Source organism: Urocampus carinirostris, chromosome 10 (assembly GCF_059441175.1).
Source record: "Urocampus carinirostris isolate Australia breed hairy pipefish chromosome 10, RoL_Ucar_1.0, whole genome shotgun sequence".
NCBI classification, from domain to species: domain Eukaryota; kingdom Metazoa; phylum Chordata; class Actinopteri; order Syngnathiformes; family Syngnathidae; genus Urocampus; species Urocampus carinirostris.
The window spans coordinates 23,649,425-23,668,353 of NC_142358.1; the positions used below are offsets into that span (position 1 = coordinate 23,649,425).

General features: G+C 38.6%; 1 protein-coding gene across 4 annotated transcripts; it reads right to left on the reverse strand.

Moving 5' to 3' along the window:
- Positions 1-168: 168 nt before the first annotated feature.
- tagln (transgelin) lies at positions 169-10,576 on the reverse strand. 4 transcript variants are annotated; one of them, XM_088345342.1, is made up of 6 exons: positions 10,409-10,565; positions 5,830-5,872; positions 4,232-4,423; positions 3,993-4,164; positions 1,618-1,720; positions 169-660 (listed from the first exon to the last, which is right to left on the reverse strand). In XM_088345342.1, the coding sequence occupies exons 2-6, from the start codon at positions 5,839-5,841 to the stop codon at positions 522-524; spliced, it is 618 nt and encodes a 205-aa protein (XP_088201468.1). In that variant the 5' UTR covers positions 5,842-5,872; positions 10,409-10,565; the 3' UTR covers positions 169-521. The 4 variants fall into 4 exon arrangements, with proteins under 4 accessions (XP_088201468.1, XP_088201467.1, XP_088201470.1 ...); XM_088345341.1 differs by having other exon boundaries at positions 4,232-4,426; positions 10,409-10,564; XM_088345344.1 differs by lacking the exon at positions 5,830-5,872 and having other exon boundaries at positions 4,232-4,426; positions 10,409-10,576.
- Positions 10,577-18,929: the final 8,353 nt, after the last annotated feature.

Sequence of the window (18,929 nt, forward strand, 5' to 3'; positions counted from 1 at the left end):
CTTATCCTCAAAAGGGTTGCGGAGGTGCTGGAGCCCACCCCAGCTATCTTCAGTCAGTAAGCAGGGAAAAAATGGGTTTTTCGATGCACAATTTCACAAAGTGACAACTCAATAACCAGTAAAATGTGACCATTTGATGCAATTGGTTGCATACATTCTGCACACACGTACAATACTTCCAAGTAATTTAATATGAAATGTACAAAACATCAATGCTGATACAGCAGGCATACATAGCAGGAGGTATGGATTCTTGAAAGTTCCTTATGATTATGTGTTCTCATACGTTCAGTACAGCTAATCACAAATTAAGAGTGACAGAAAAGCACAAGGTGAAGCTCTGCAAAAGTCAGCAATGCGGTTTTGTAGAGGTTTCTTATCACATTTAGCATGAAGTAGAAAAAGTTACTCAATCGGCAAACAATTATAGAGAACTTTTTTCAGTTGTTTAACGTTGGTGTATACAGTATTTCTGATATTGTAATGTATATTTGGTTGTCAACGTTTGTGGCTTTGAGGTTTTACAAGATTTGTCTAGGTCTTCCGTAGCTCATTCCTTCCTGACTGGCTCCCTTGTTTGACCCCATCTGGAGACCAATCACGTTTTTCCCCGCCTTCATCTGATCGTCAGAGAATTCTCGCTTGTTTTCCTGCGCTTTCCTGCAAAGCACACAAACGCAGAGTTGAACTTGTTTGAATCCCTAAAAACAAAGTATTTTCAGGACTACAAGGCTCACATAAAAACCTCAAATTGGACAGAAATTTAAAAGTGCACCTTCTAATGCCTTGTATACATCGCATAATACAGTGGATACGATTGGAAATGCAGATTGTAGTTAAACGTGTACATTACTGGTAAGTTTTTACAGTATGCTTCTGTACTTGAGTAATTGATTAATCATCGCTGGCCCAAATCGCGATGCATTTAATGTAACGGGATTCTAACCTGTGTTGTGGCAGTCAGGGCGCTAACATTTTACCACTAGACCACCATTGGTACAAATAATATACTCAAAGGCATTAGGGCTTATATCATTATCACACTCTTTTACCCAGAAACACTGATTTGCATAGTGCATTCTAGTATGTTAAACTGTGTCTCCACATCTTCACCTGTGCATCAATAACGTGAAAAACAAATCAAAGTCTTTCAACAAAATACTATACATGCTCTTTTATGTTTATGTACACATTGAACTGATAGGTAATTGACGCACAAGAGAAGAAGTAGAGAGACCGTTTAACCTATCAGAATCATAGTTTCTGGCACCATAAAAAAGCTTGCTAACGATATAACCTCTAGTGCCTATTCATATGTTATCTGCACCAGTTTGAGATCTAATGGTAAAGTGTCTGCACCCTCACCACCGTGGTGTTGGTTTTATTCCCATTGCAAACAATATTTTGCAATTTAATCAGAGATACTCATCAAATGACTAGTCATTGTACTATGACATATCATAAGTGTATTTCTTACGCTTGTCTTAATTTAATGCGCCTTATAATCCAATGCGCCTTATGTAATAAAAATACATGACAAAAGACTTTTTGGGGAGTGTGCCTTATAATCTGGTGTGTCCTATAGTGTAAAATGGTACATATTTTGACAGAACTCACTTAAAGAACCAGTTCGGGTCGCCCTGGTATGTGCCCTCATCCTTGGTGACGGCCAAGCTGCCGAGAGCTGATAAGGTCCTCTGCACGGCAGCGAGGTCCTTACCTGCCCCAAGCACATTAATCATGTTGATTATAATTTCATCAAAAGCATGCAGCTTCAGAGCACGATCCAAAGGTCTAAATACTTATGACAATGTGATATTTTAGTTTTTCTTTTTAATACGTTTTAAAAAAATAGACATTCCTGCTGTGTAGACATAATGAGAAACAAGCTAAACATAGGGATTTTGGCTTATAGCTGCAATGGCAAAAAGTGAAAAATGGTAAGGGGTCTAAATACTTTTTGTACCTGCTGTAAGTTTATACATGTTAGGGCATGGGTGGGCAAACTACAGCCTGGGAAAATTGTATAAATATGATGATAAACTATGTACTAGGAAAAAAAAACTTCTAATCCAAGTTTGTCGTAATTTTGATGCCACTCTTGTCTCTAGTGTTCCTTTGTGGCATATTGGTTTGTATTTGAAACAGTCCTTCTCTTACTTTTACCATTTTCATCCTGGAATAAAAGAAAACTATGACCACACGCGTGATATCTCTCTTCTCCCCCATTTTGTTCGGAAAGTGAGGGAACACTTTATTTCAGGGGTCAGGAACCTTTTTGACCCAAAGAGCCGTAAAAGCAAAAATATTTTGATAAAACAAAATTCAACAAAAGCCGCGCTCCAGACAAAATCGAATTCTTCAGCGTATTTGAGTTCACTGTGAGATGTTTGATGTTTACATTAAAATGTATAAAATAATAATAATGGGCCTGGGGTTATACGCCTGTGTCCTGTAACAATGTAAAGCTGTCTCCCTATGGCAGTTTGTTAATAGTGTTGAGGTTCATTTTGACCATCATTTTTGTCAAAAGCAATGCTTTCCAAACAAGATATAAAGCAATGTTCTTTTGTAAAAATGTCACAAAACACTACAAACAAGAAGGGATACCAACGTATTAACCTTCAGCACAGACGACACTGAGCGAGAGAGAGAAGGGAGTTGCAGGAGGTTTCTGGTGTTTACAGTTTCTTATAACGTGTCTCAATGAACATTCATTGTTTACTAAGCCTCCATACAAATAATTCCAAAGTGAAGGGGTTCTTTTAGTTTGCCACCCATGACTGTAAACTAGTTGAGACTGTGCCCAATGTATACTTGACCAACCCTTTTTAGCTTCCCGCGACATTTCAGCTTCACTTGTGCTTAATTCGACAACACATGTAGCATGATCGGGACATAGCGAGTTTCAGCATCACATGACTTTATCTCCGAGCCATATTTACTCATATCTGGCTCGCGAGCCATAGGTTCCAGACCCATGCTTCATATCATACAAAATAGATTTGATTGTATTGATTAGAATTCAATTATGCATTGAAGTCAAAAGGGAGATCATTTTGACCAGAGGTAAAGACACGCGCACGACTCGCCAACTGCGCAGGGAATATAGCGTTGTGCCCCCGCGCTCTTGATAACGATTTCAGCCACATGTTTTCGGTTCCGATCCGAGTTGTTTACGTCACGTGTTTTCGGATCATGCGACCATTCAAGATGGCAATTACAAAGATGAGCACATGATTACTACTGTGCCGAAAGAGAACGCAAATAAGGGATGCGTCGCATAATGTGAGCCCACTTCGTATTTTTAGACAACATGGCCAGGGAAACTGTGGAGAATAGTGCCAGATTGCATTACAGATGTGACAAGCTGTCTTTCTGTGGTTTTGTCATTGACGGAAACTTTGAAGGACCTGTCATTAAAGCCGTTGATAGAAAAGACAAGTGTAGCATTTTTGATGGATAACTTTTACTGCTGTTCAATTGGGATGTATAAATTGAGGACTTGATTTGTGGGTAAAAACTTGACATATCGTGAGTATTTTGTAAATATTGAATAAAGAACTGTCAAAAGACTCGTTTTGCTCCTGTTGTATATTACATAAAAATGTTGCGAAAAACATGGACTAATTTCTCCTCTTGAAGGGCGTCATAAATGTTTCAGAACACCACTGCAATGTTTTGTGTTTAGAAGGCATGTGTTGTGGAATAGAGCGGCTCGCCGTTTTCCTTAGTGCTGTGCATATTTACTGAAAATGATCAAACATCTTTGATGTGCCATTTTCCGTCAAAAAGTGCCCACACACACCTGACACCAATAGCAAAATGCCGATCGCCAGAAGCGTCACACATTGTTGGCTCTTGGTGTGCGCAGGGTTTTAGGAAGAAATTCTATTGGGGGATACTAGTCTTAAGCTAACTTTTATGGTAAGTGTAATTTATTTAGTTTAAAAAACGTATTTATATAAAAAAATAAAAGGAAAAAAAACAACCTTCCCAGAGGTCCACAGTCTGGAACATATCAGTCTTGGTGACTCCATACTTCTCAGCAGCATTGAGGAACTGAGAGATCTGTTCCATCTGTTTGAAGGCCATGGTAGAGCTCTGAATCTTTTTGACGGGTTTGTCTCCCGGAAAAAGGCTGTTTATCAGTTCACTCAAAACCTGTGCCAAAAAGAGAAGAAAATGAGACGGGAAAATCAGACCGCCAACTACGGTAAAACGAACTTACACATCCGTCTTTCAGCCAAGTCTGGAATGCGCTTTTTCCTGACTCGGTTGGCCTCCCGACGCCAGAACCACACTGGCGGCTGATCCACTCCACCAGGATCTGTTCCAGTTCTTGATCGTACTTGCTCTCGATCTTATCCTGGACCTGGCGGCTCATGCCGTAGGATGGGCCTTTGTTTGCCATGCCTGCTCCCTGCTGACATTGTTCCGGTCAACATTAGAATGGTTAGCATCATTTTGTGAAAAGAAAAAAAACGAAAACTATTTCTTGCGCATTCAAATTGGAAATCCCAAGTCCAACATGCATGTGATCGTACCAACAGAAATCCAATATATGCAGTAACCTATGCCAGGGGTGTCAAACCGTTATTAGCTCAGGAACCACTTAATAGAAAAACACTCTCACGGGGGCTGGATTCATATATTAGTGGCATAAAATGTGTGCCTTAGCTGTAGGGGCTGAGGATCATTCAAAGTCTCACAATTATAATTTAATGGTGTAACATTCAATTATTAAACAATCCACAATATTTTTCATCTTTCATTTAGATTTCATCGCTTAGGCATTTATTAAAAAAAATAAAGAGGAAACACAAACACGAATTTAAGTGCAACTGATTAAAATAATTGACTTCATTATTCAAGTCTTTTGCTGTTATTTTGCTTCTTTTAATGCAAATGTTTCCTGAATTTGGGAAAATCACTGTTGGATTTCATATCTTTCATTGAAAGGAGCTAAAGCTTCTTTACAACTCTTAAAAAGTCACCCAGGTGCAATTTACTTCACTTTGCATTGTTTAATCCAAGTGCTAACCAATTATTTAAAATCACTGGAGATAAAAAGCATAGTTTAGTTCCAAATGTGGCAGTAAAGCTAGAATGCAATTGTATTGCCCTAAACAGCGCGTCTATGAAATCTATTTTAAGAAAAATAACATTGGGATGGAAGTTTCCTAAAATTTTCTCTGGTTGATAAATTGTGGTCTGGAATCACAGCTACAGTGGGTGCTTTGGGATTGTTACCTGGCTTTGGCGACTTCCAGTGGACATATTTATAACATTGACGCGATGCGGCTCATTTTTCTCTTGTGCTTCTCTTCACGTGGTCTGGCCAGCCAGATTAGATCTGTTGCCGGACCTGACTCGGTCCACGGGCTGTAAGTTTGACACCCCTGACCTATGCAAAACCAATTTGACATGCGTGTCTTAAGCGTGTAACGAAGCAAAGAGGCTCAGCTGCTTAAAGTGGATCTCTTGTTCCTAAATAGAGCGACATTAAGAACTGAGAAGGTCCCTGTGGGACACCGTTTTGCCTGCTTTGAAGCATCTGGTGCACAAAGAGAGCTCTAAAAATCAGCCATATTTGCATGTTTCTTCTTAGTCATCCGGATATTGCTGATGTGCCCATGATAGCAGTGACGTGCAGAGAAAATAGGTGGTACAAAACGTTTTTTCTTAAATTAGGGTATCTGAATAAAAACACCCGTTTTTATTGTTTCTGAGACCTTGCAGCCCCCATATTGTCCGTGCACGCCACTACATACAGTACGCCCTCGCATGTTTTTTTTGTGCAAAGCCCGAATGCCAATACCACCCAACCTTTGCTGCCATCCTGATGTCGGGTCACTTCACCTTCCTGTTCCTGGGAAGGTTCACAATTCAAAAATGGAAACGTTAACAGCCACCCATGATGCCACCTGCAATGGTTTCAATTGTATTTTTTGGGGGCGGAGGCTTTTCTTTCTTCAAGTGTTTCGGAATATATTACTCTGGCTTTTTTTTATAGTAGCTTGGAAACATGTTGGCCTGGAGACTGATGGGTGTCACCGGGCTGTATTTGCCCAAGACACACTACAGGAAATGGTGCCCCTAAGACCCGTGTGGTTAAGGATGCAACGAACCAATCAACTTTCAGGTACTAAATCTGCCAAGTGAATTCTTCTGCCGATACTGTGATCCCTCGTTTTTCACGGGGGTTGTGTTCCAAAAACGTCCTGCAACAGTCACAACCAGCAAAGTAGAAACCTTTAATTCTCTCTTTATTAATTCAATAATTTATTTACTACTCAAGAGGCGACCCAATATACAGGCTCGAGTATTTGTTTACCAAATAAAAGTACTGTGGTTTATAATTTATTTAATTTTCTGTAACATCAAATTGGAACTTTAAAAATAATCTTACTGTTTTATTGCACCGCTGTATAGATGAAGGACACAATTCACTTCACATGATACCGTGCCACCATCATGTGGACGTTATTAAAAACTGCTTTTACCTTCCGTATTTGTCATACAAAAACTATTTTTCCATTATCAAACATTTTTGAAAAGCGCCACTAGGGTGCACGTTTGACATGCATGTGGCTCCAGAGCAAGTTTACCGGGTCAAAAAGTCCAACTTTTTTGGCGATTGTAAGCTTCTTCCACTGTTTAGCCAATAAGAACTCAGAACACAATTAGGGCTGCAACAATCGATTATTAAAAGCGTTGGAAAATAATTATACCATCGATTTGTTGTATCACGTTATTTATGAGCCACTAAGTACTTCAATCTAAATAAGAGAGCACTCAATTAAATTGTGACTCATAGTTGTAGTACCACTTTGATCTGGCAGAGGGCGTCAAGACCCTTTTTATAAATAAGGTATGTTACATTTTTTTAAATCCTTTTTTTAACAGATCATTATATCATTACGAACAAAATTGGTAGTAAAGTTTCGACTTTGTAGTAGATTTTGAAACAAAGGGAACAGAAAATGCTGCAGAAATGCACAGGGGGGTAAAACAGAAAATAAGTAAATAAAATAAATAAAGAAAAATAATAATCTGCAAAGTAGTGAAACCCAGAAACAACAAGGAATTGCTGTTTTGATAAACAAAGTAAACATTCTTTATCAAATATTATCATTTTTAAACTAATTTCTCCTATTAAGATAACAATTTTATTCGTGACTATCTTGTCGAGTACCATCATATGATTCTCAATAGGGACTTTTGTTTAAAGGGACAGTGTGTGTTATTTGAGGTGTTGCTGTATACCGTAGTGCAACCGAAAACAAGTGCTAAAAAGCACAAAGACAAATACAAACAACGGAAACCAGGGGCACAGTTTTAGCAAAGACGTTGGGGATGTGTACCAAACAATATCGTTGTGTTATTCCCACCAAAATTGTGTGATCACTTTAAAAAATTAGCTATTCCTCCACCAGTACCAAGACCAAACCTATTTTTTTCTTGACAGAGACTCAAAATGATCCAAACAAACCAATTTACTTTGTTTTTCCTCAGTCTTTTGGAAGTTTTTAGATACCCCTAGCAGCAAGATGGAGAACAATCATGTCAGCTCCCTCTCGGGGATAGGCTCATGATATGTCAAATAAATGCAAATTGATAACCCTTTTTATAAAAATGGACATGTATATGATAGTTTTGCTTATTTTTGAATGAATAAAGTTTCTTTTTACCATTAAGAGGCACTAAATAAAACATGCTGTCTCTTTAAAGGGACAATGTGTATTATTTGATCTCCAGATATCGCTATATTGTGTCCTGCAACTGCAAACTAGCGCTAAAAAGCACAAGAAAGAATACAAACTGCGAGGACTCAAAGTGAATAAATAGTAACACTTTTTTTCTTTCAATTATTTCCTAAGCCTTACACAAAGTTTTATGTTTTTTACTGGGTATCCGTAGCAGTAAGATGGTGGACAATTATGTCAGCTCCCTCTCAGTGAAGCTCAAATGTAAATTTTTATCGTTAAGCGTATTTTAAAAAGGAACATTTATGCGATAGTTCTTTTTTTTACCACTAGGAGGCACTAAATAATACACACTGTGTCTTTACAGGGACAATGTGTATTGATCACCATTTTGTGTCCTGCAACTGAGAACTTGTGCTAAAAAGCACAAGAAAGAATACAAACTGTGACCTAATAGCAACACTTTTCTTCTCAATTATTTGCTAATTCTTACACAAGGTTTATAGTTTATTTGCGGGGTATCCGTAGCAGCAAGATAAAGGACCATTATCTGAACTCCCTCTCGGTGAAGCTCATGTTCGGTCAAATAAATGTAAATCTGTATAGTTAAGAGTATTTTTAAAAAGGTACGTTCATGTGATAGTTCTTTTTTTTTTACCGCTAGGAAGCACTAAATACACAATGTCGCTCAAGGTGGAACAATCTACACTTTAAAAAGTTCAAATGTATTCATCCACTCTGTCGTTGAGGTTTTGATCCAGGAATGTATAAAAACTGCACGAAAATTAAGATTACTTCTTTCTTCTTCTGTTTGTGACAAACTAAAACTATTTAGCCATTTACACTCGTCTATTTATTTATGGTTTTGGAAGGGATAATGTAAAACTATGTACACGGACGCTCATTCGCACCAAATGGCCTGTTTCTAATTTTCATCTTTCAAAGTCCCACAACTAGAAGACATTCGACATTCTTTCATCTCTTTTCTTTGCACATCTGTGTTTTCCTGCTGTAGTTAGAAAACTAAGAACATTGAGCCCGCCTGCAGCCGGCACAGGAAATCACTATTTCCACTTGCGGTAACCTTGCTACTCTGTAGGGACGTTGCGTAATGGAGCCCAGGCTTGGCATGATCTGATATGAAAGCGGATGATGTCATTGTCCTCAAAAATGCGGATGGCTGGCGCGTTGAAGGAGTTGATTGAGTTATAGTCAAGTCAAGTCATGTTTACTTGTGACGCCCTTAATCACAATGAGTCTCAAAGGGATGCATAGACCACCATCACACCATCCCCTGATCTAAAACCTACATGTGAGCAAGGAAAAACTCAAAAACCTCAACATGAGGAAAATGAAGAAACCTTGAGAAGGGACCGCGCATTTTCTCTCTCTTTGTTTATCAATTTATTTTTTTGGTTTCTATTTATTTCTCTGTCCAAAGTTGCTATGTGTATTGTGCATACACCTAAGACATATATCTGTTCTCAAAGGCCTAACTGAAACTACATCACCGATTTGACAGGTCCATTATTGTGGTCACGCCATGTTGCCACAAAAGTAAATTGGTAAATCATTAAAAAAGACAATTGATGAATGTTACTAAATCTTTTTAGTTCAAACAAATATAAATCTTATGAATGTATTAATATTTTTGCGACTTTTGAAAATTGGTTTTAAGACATTATAATGCCATTTAAGGCCTCATTTTTAGAATAATGAATTCTACGCCTTTCAAGACTTTTCAAGGATTCTCCCTGCTTGGGAAGAAACTCTCTCAGCCTGTTAGTCTTTGTTTTGAGGGACATGAAGATTCTATCAGAGGGCAGTAGGTGAAAGAGGTGGTGGCCTGGGTGAATGGATCCCTTTATAATGTGGTATCGCAAGCCTGCCATGTTTTCCAGATTTCAAACCCTAAAAAAAACTCAAACACTGGAACTCAAGATTATATATGTTTGGGTTTGTTTATATTACAGTTTGATTATTTTTTCCAATGTAAAAGGTTTGCCCAAGAAAGGTTGAGAAACAACAAGTTAGAGTATGTCACATTTACTGGATAAATGCTGGTCTACTATTGATCCCAAGAGCCAAGAAGAAATCCGCAGGCTCGAGGGCATTCTCTACTCGGGCGCCGGTGCTGTAGAATGCTCTGTCCTTTGAGATTCAACCTGCAATCTGCAACCTCAGTGGAACTGATTAAAATAGGTTTAAAACATCCTTCTATTCTAAAGCTTATGAATTACCGATATTTTATGTTGACAATGTCTGTGTATAGTTTGTTAATGCAATTCATTACAACCTAGTCATCCTTTTTATTTTATTTTTCATTTTTCATCAATGCAACATCCATTGCAGCCGGTTCATCCTGGAAGGGGCATTACCTCATGTGCAGTCCCTTCTCAAGATTTCTTCATTTTCCTCATGTTGAGGTTTTTGAGTTTTTCCTTGCCCTCATGTAGCTTTTGGATCAGGGGATGGTGTAATAATAGTTTGCGATTTGTAATAGTCTGTGGAGCTCTTTGAGACTTCTTGTGATTAAGGGCGTCACACATAAACATGACTTGACTAGAATTGGGTTTTGAACACAAACACACAGCAATCAATGACTTGTAGTAAATTGTTACATTGTACCGCCCTATGCAGTTAAAACAGACCTGTGTCTAAAGAAATTTGCAAGGAACATAATTCAAATCTGTACTCACTGTCAGGAAACGTATCTGCAATCTGCTGGCCGGCCCGAGTGAAGATATTTTCTTTGCCGAGAGTTCCCTGCTTAAAAGCGCTTGCCGAATAGGAGCAGAGCATCTAACGGCAGTCACATTTGAGAAGGTGGGTGTGGTGGTTCGAGGGCCGGCCTGCGGGGAAAAAGGAGGGCCGGTAGGAAGGGGAAAAAGGAAAGTTCATCCTTAAAAGGGCATGGCCTTTAGCGTCTGCCTGCTACCACTTCCCGCTCCATCAGCGGGCTTCAAAAGCCCGGCCTTATTTGGGAAGAGAAACAGTCGCGCGGAGGGAATTCTCCAAATACTTTGACCGCGTCCATCATCGTCCGGAGCAACTGCGGAATAACAGTCAGACGCGCATACTACGGCGCTTTAGCAAAACGTGCGATGAAACCCGATACTGTGCTTTAGTATTTGGACCGAAAGGACAAAAGTATGCAACGAGAAATATTTCCTTCTTACAGGGTTGAATTTTGGCTGCAGAGTGCTGGAAAAACAGTAAGTAGTGGGCTGGTTCATACAGTTCAGGAAAACCCTGGAACGAACAACATCCTATCCATCAAAGAGCAGCACAGACATTGGAATTTGAAGCAAAACTGGAGTAGTTTTATTTTAAAGGTACCGTGTATAACAGGGCTCACCAACCTATTTAAAGCTTTACTTTTTCTTATTGATTGGCTCAAAGACTGACCAGTTTGATGTGCATTTCTAAAATCCTATCATGTTATTATAATGTTACTATAATGTTACTATATTGTTACTTGGTTTTAATTATTTGAAGTTGAGTTAAAATAGCATTGAGAGGAACCAGTTGAGGTGGCTCGGGCAGGAGGTCCCGGGGACAACCCAGGACACGCTGGAGAGACTATGTCTCTAGGCTGGCCCGGGAAGGCCTCAGGATCCCGTCGGATGGGCTGGAAGAAGTAGCTGGGGATAGGGAGGTCTGGATTTCCCTGTTGAGGTGGCTGCCCCTACGACCTGACCCCAGATAAGCAAAAGATAATGGATGGAATGAGGTAACATAGGCTCAGTCAACAACCAACGCATCATGCCAGTTAGAAATCAAACTTCCTAGAAAATTACTATGACCCTGTCCGAGGGCTTTGTCGGAGTATGATACTGACATCTAGAGGTGAAATAACAAAATGCATTCTATTTAAAGTGCTATCAGCCCTTCAAACAGACCTCACTTTGCAAATTTAAAGGGACCGTGTGTAATAGTCTACCACTGGATACCGCTGTTTGGTGCAACCGAAAACAGGTGCTACAACGTACAAGGAAGAATACAAACCACACAAAATACACGACAAAATACATGACGAAATTTACAACAAACTACATGAATAAAATACACAACAAATTTTAGGAAAAAATACATAAATAAATGACAAAAAAATGCATCAACAAATAAATGAATTGCAATTTTTTCATACACTTAGGTATTATGCAATATACAGTGAAGAAAATAAATATTTTAACACCCGGATATTTTGCTATTTCCCCTACTTAGAAATCATAGAGGGGTCCGAAATTTTCATCTCAGGTGCATGTACGCTATGATTCCTAAGTGGGAGAAATGGTAAAATATCAGGGTGTTCAAATACTTATTTTCTTCACTGTATTCATGTGTTCATTTATTCATATTGCATAAATTTGTAGGTGTTTATTTATTTATACAGTCGTACATAGGGCCTTTATACAGAATTTTTAGAGAGAAAAAATGAGTTCTTCTTTGGAATGAGGCAATGAGATCAGATGTGTTCAAATGTGAAGTAAAAAAGAAAAGAAAACCAAAAGCCCCATACCTCTTCATAAAATCCCAATAAAAATGATAATAATCAATGAAGAGCCTGTTTTATAATGTGATGCATGGTGGTAATAAGTGCTGCTGAAGGACATATTAGGTAAAGATGATGTCACGCTCTTACTTCTTTGCACTAGAGCTACATGTCAAAGTCTGTAAACAAACACAAAACAGCTCCTCTCGCGGACTTTAACACTCATAACAAAAAAATGAAATGTTATTGTTAGAGATTTGAAGCATTCAATTTCACAAGGTTGAAAATAAAACTAAGTAATTAATAAAGTTAATAAATAACAAGCAGACTAAAGTTGGGCAAGTACTTACTGTATATCAGGTATCATACAGGGTCGATACCTAGTGATAATTTGAAGTAATGGTACTCAAGTCAAGTCAAGTTTATTTGTATCACCCTTCATCACAAAGAGTCTCAACGGGCTGCTATTGCAAACCACAGACTATTATTACACCATCCCCTGATCTAAAACCTACATGAGGGCAAGGAAAAACTCAAAAACCTCAACAGAAGGGACCTCACATTTGGCAAACCCCCTTCCAAGATGATCAGGCTGCAATGGATGTTGCAGATCCAAATAATACACAGATATCGTCAAAAGGAAATATAAGTCATTTATAAGAGATAGAATAGTGTCACAGGCCAGAAACGGAGACAGGACCCAGTAGCGTTCGTTTACTCAGTTTTAGTGATAAAGAGAGAGAGCAGTGCTTGCTTCCACGATCCGATGATCGACGGACACGGGTAGCTGTTGGCGAGAACGCGGGAGTGGCACTTCCGTGTCGAGCGAGGATAATCGTAGGCAGCGGGGATACCGGTCGATAGCCGGGACGGGAGAGCAAGGGCGGTATCGAGTCCAGAAAAGAGGTCGGCAACAGGTATCAGGCAGGAAACAGGGCAAAACAGGTCGATGGTTGGGATGGAACAGCCGGGCAAAAACGGGTCCAGAAACAGGTCTGCAACCGGTATCAGACGGGAGAAAACAGGGCAGGAAAATGTCGGAAGGTATGGAGCTTGCCTAGCTGGGAGCATAGGTTCTTAAACGGTCTGACAGCTTCCTCTTGGAGGCCGGGGGTTTGAAAAGACTCTTTGAACCAATCAGCGCTCAGGGCTGTTGGCACCAATTGGGCAGTCACAGGTGCCCTGAATCAGCAATCATGACAAATAGAAGTGTGTTTTAAGCCTAGATTTAATGTATTTTGAAATTCTATACGTCTGGAAGCTTTTTATTGTTTGTCTTTGATACAAAATATTTCAAACAAATGAGGTAAATGTTTTATAAAATTCCACTAATTTGCAACAACTTGGACGATTTTGCTATTCTTTCAATATATTGTTTTTTTGAAATATTTATCAATAAAATGTAGGGATCCAGAGTACAACTTTTTCCAGACAGGTAAAATATTTAGCTCTTCAGTTGTCATTTATACAGATAGCAACAGGAAAAATACTTCAACATTTAAGAAAAAATACTGATTGTCACGTCCAGAACAAAGGGTAGACCCAATCGCGTAACATTTACCACACGTTTTATTGAAATAAAGAGGAAGGGCTTCGCCCACAATCCAGTGCTCACTGGGCGCGGGAACCAAGTCGCTCTCGCAATCGGATTGTGATCCGAATACGGAAGTGGTTCTTCCGTAGCGGGCGATGGGGGTGTCAAGGACGGAAAAACAGGTCGATAGCCGGGACAGGAGAGCAAAAACGTGTTCGCGGTCAGAAACGGCTCGTAAGCTGGGAAGGGAGAGCAGACGTGGTCGGGAACAAAAACGGGTCGTAAGCCGGGACGGGAGAGCAGACGTGGTCGGGATCAAAAAACAGGTCATAGCCGGAGACAGACGGGGAGATCAGGAACAGACAGGAGTAAAACGGTAGCAAAAACGGGACAGGCGGTAGTCAGGGTCAAAAAGGCTTGCTTTGTATCAACAGAGGTTCGCAGACGGACTGACTAAAGGAGAGTGACAGGACTGGGCTTAAAAAGGGACATGGAGCCAATCAGATAGCCCGTAGCGGCTGGCGTCTAATGAGCGGGCACAGGTGAAATTAATGAGTAATCATGACACTGATATATTACTACTAAAAAGGAATGTCAAATTCATGACTATAAAATATTTTTAAAATTTCTATTCCTTAATTGTAAAATACTCACCAAAGGGAAGCCAATACTGGCATTAATAAGTTGTAAGTACTGATACTTTAAATAGAATAATGAGTAATGTTTGACCATTAGATGTCGCTGTATTGTGTAGTGCGATTGAAAATGAGTTCTACAAAGCACTAGAAAGAATAGAAACTAGGGCAGCTGGGAGGCTAAGTCGTACACACTGTCCCTTTAAAATAAAGTTTTCGCCGGTGCCAATACCTATACCTGGTTTTGATATTTATTCTTAATCTAAGTGTAATAGTATCTGCACTGTACAATTACAAGATATTGTTATGAACACAATCTCAAGGTCTCTTAATTTCCTAATTCCTATGTTATTGTGTTTTTCCTTGCCCTCGTGTAGGTTTTAGATCAGGGGATGGCGTAATGATAGTAGTCTGTAATCTGCGCAGCCCTTTGAGACTTCTTGTGATTGAGGGCTATACAAATAAACTTAACCTGATTTGGCATAGATATCGGTGATTAATAATAGTGTTTGTATCATTTTAGGGGAGAAATCAGAAATGATCTATTAGAGAAAGTGGACCAGTAAATTGATGGTATAAAAAGTTGGAGGGCTGGGGGTCCTTTTGGAGACTCATAAGTTTTAATTCAGGGTTGTAAGATTTGACTATAAAACAATTATTGAGGGGTTTTTTTCCCCAATTTTTTTTGCATTTGTTAAAACAACTGAATTTATGTCTACTACATTTTAAATAACTTGGTGAAATTCATGCAGACTTAAGTGACAAAAATAGCACACAAATACTACAAATACAAAAACTACGCAAATGGTTACCTGAAAATGGGACCTTCACTGTTAGATTTCACATCCATTATAGAAAGGAGCTAAAGCTTCTTTAAACTTCTGCAAAAATACTTTGGTGCAATTTTTTTACAATTTGGTATTTTTTATATTACCTTGAACGCCGTGATATTGATTCTAAGTAAAATAACACTGCGAAGGGTTTCCTCAATGTTCTCTGGTTGATTAATGGTAGTACAGCTATATATGGGAGGTGCATTGCGAGTGTCACCTGGCTTTGGCGGCATTCAGTGGACGTATTTTAGACTGCAAGCCATTGTAGTTAATTTTTCTCGTGTGCTTTTCTCAGCATTATCTCTTAAAACAATGTGGCAGACCACATTGAGTTTGACACATGTTTAGTGGTAGATTAAAATGTTTGGTTTTTGGTTGTTGTTTTATTTTCCCAAAACACAAAAATTTAGCAGGCGGCACAGCGGATAAGTGGTTTGCGCGCAGCCCCACGGTGCAGAGGTTCAGGGTCCAAGTCCAGGACCGCAGCCTCCCTGTGTGGAGTTTGCATGTGCATTGCATGTGACCCTACTGAAAATAAGCGGTGCAGATAGTGGATTAGCAAAAGTTTAGCATGCATTCAAAAATCTAACATAAGAAAAAATGCGTTTAACTGCAAATATTCCAACCCTGTTTCCAGCTCCATTTAGACCTGATCACTTTTGTGCATGTCCACTGCGAGAGACCAAAAAAATTCCCTTGTGGTCTCTGATCAATAGGACTAATTACCTGGTATGCGGCTGTCTTCTTCATCCTCTCATTTGTCCTCCAAAATGCTTGTCATCACCTCCACATTCATCATCTGACCCGGGAGAAAACAACTCAGCGATGGGATTTCTTAAGGCAACCCATGCCGTTCCTTCGGTAATGTGATATTTATGTTTACTTTGAGCTAAAGCCTTCGGTCGAGATCTACAAACCAGTAGACCGTGTAGCAGAACATATTAACTTCTCTGTTGCGGTGAAGACCCCGTTAGTAAACAGTGGGAAAAAAAGGAAAATTGAATCAAATACCGTATTCTCTGAACTACAAGGCGCACCTAAAAAAACTAGAAATTTGAAAGTGCGCCTTATAATCCAGTGCGCCTTATATACCAGAAATTACGGTGGATACAATTGGAAATGCATGGTTACAATTAAATGATACTGCATATGGTTACTGTTATGCCGTTCTTCCCCGAGTGCCCTCTTGTGGTTAACTTGTGTTGAGGAAAGGCTTTTTCCTCTGATTTTTCGTCAGATCTGGATATGGAGAAAGCGGGGTTCCAAAAAAAGAGGCTGAAAACAGAAGAGTAGTTCCTTTGAAGGTTTTAAAACGGAAAATATTCTGGGCATTAATTAACTAGGAGACAATGAATGTAGTAATTCACTAGTGAGAAGGCTGACATGTTTTACTATCATTCTTATACAAAAAGGGTCGTCCGTAAATTGATTGAAAATCTATTAAAATCATATAGTTGAATGGAGCACTATTCTATCGATGACTGCCACGTCATATTTGGATAAATTTAACTCAAACCGCTCAACCCTTAATGAGGAAATCGATTGTATTTTGTCAAAAAGGACGAAAGCAGGACTTTACGCGTGATATTCTCAGGAATGAACATCTCATGAACTGAAATTTAAGTTTCTGGTCTTTCTTTGTGTACCCTACTCAAACAACCAAGGTTATATTGTACAATCGAACACAAGTTACATAATTTTAACGAAATAAATGAAGAAGTCACAAATGAAGAAGTTTTATAATTACGACTAAATCTGGGCAGTCATATATTTTATCTTTCTTTCATTCAAGGCTAACAACTCAACTTTCTTTTTAGTCATCATCCTTCCGATCTCCTCTTTCTTCCACTTAGTCGCTTTACTTTCACATCCTCTCGTATTTAGTGACCCTATAACTAGGGTCCGCGAGACATTTTGGTGTCCCACCTTTTTCTTTTTCTTTTTTTTTTTCTTTTTTTGTGTATGTGTTTGTCTTGCTGTTGATCACCCCTCTCGAGGGATATGACTAGGATAGATAGATAGATAGATAGGTAGATAGATAGATAGATAGATCTCAATATAATAACACATGTTTTTACTCGAAGGAAACAATAGAAAAGCGCAGAATTTTGACAGCTACTCAGACTTTCAAATGCTAATTGCAAATCTTCCTTTGTCGATGCTTCGGACAATAACTAGCCGCAACGTTGTATTGTGGTTGCTTGAATATTTAGTTTTAGTTAATTGTACAGAATTAGATAGCCTTGTTGAAATTGTTTATACCATGTCTTAATATAGCTTATAATGCATCTGTATATATAAAACAAGCGGAGGGGACTCTGCTTTTAATGTTACAGAAATCTTATAAGGGTAATAGTCGGGGCCATTGTCCAAATCAGGGGCGATTTTAGTTTCAGAGCTTTGGGGGTGTTGTGCACCCAGAGTGTCTGGCTGGTTATTTTTATTTTTTATTTTTTTGTTAGTTTCTTGTGAAGTGATTTAAGATCATTCAACACTGTTTTTCATGACTTTTTGTTTTTAACTTCAGCCACTATTCATAATTTGCCTCTCCGTGAGTGTGTTACCTGTGTTTCTGGGGCTCCAGGTTCCCTTTCCTCCATTTCTACCCCCCATGTGTTTTAAAAGGGATGTACTTGGCTCGATTCTAATACAGCAGATGAAGTATTTTTCTTTATTTAATTTAGGAACTCCTAAATGTTTTACATTGTATTGTTTACACTTGACTTCCTTTCCAAAGTTTTGTCCTAATAAAAGATTTTTTGCAATATCCTGGTTGTGTATGGGTTTTATTTCAGATCTGATTTTTTTTCTATATTTATCAGTCTTTATATTGTATAGTTTGGCCAACTGGAGTTCAACTCTATTCTTGTTGAAGCGATACAATAATAACAAATGTGATTCTGATGAGGTAACTACACAGCCTTGAAGACACAGCGTCTCCAAGAGGATGAATGGTGGAGGTGCAACCATCTTAAATCAAATCATCGCTTAACAAAATCGTGAAAAAACCCGTTTATTGAATCAACTCAACATGACACTACACAAACACCATTTTATTGCCTTGCCACAAACTTGTTCTTTATTTAGTAAGAACTTTAAAAGAATTAACCGTTACAGCTTTAAAACGATTGATGTTGTTTTTAATACATATTAAATTTCTATTTCGTAAACAAAAGAGACCACGAGATGTCATTCAGGTTTATTATTAGTCCATCGACCCAACTACAATTATCATACATCCTGAAAAAGGATAATAAAGATCCTATTATTGTTTGATTTCCAGGGATCTTGGTCACCCAAATTACATTCATTTTTTAAAATAATGTGTTTTTACTATGTTTCTCTTGTTAAAATCAAGTTGCAGTTATTAAAAGTAGGGTTAAAATGGGCTCAGCTTTGTATAAGGGCTCGGAGTAATTTACAGATTTAAATTAAAGGCCCATTTAAAAATTATTTGGAAAGAATTGATCATGTGTTAAAGACACTCATGGCATGGAATTCTCATGCCAGTTAAAAATTGAATTTCCTAGAAGATCAAAATGCTGGTATGTACTATATACAGGAAGGTAGAAGGTACTTTGCTTGGAGAAGCAAGCATTTTGTGGACAAGGCTTCCTACAATCTGGTGAGAATCATGTTAACCAAATAACTTTAAAAAAGGATACATCCCCGGTAATGCCGATAGTTAAATGTAAAACGGCTTACATTAACAAGATAGTGTAC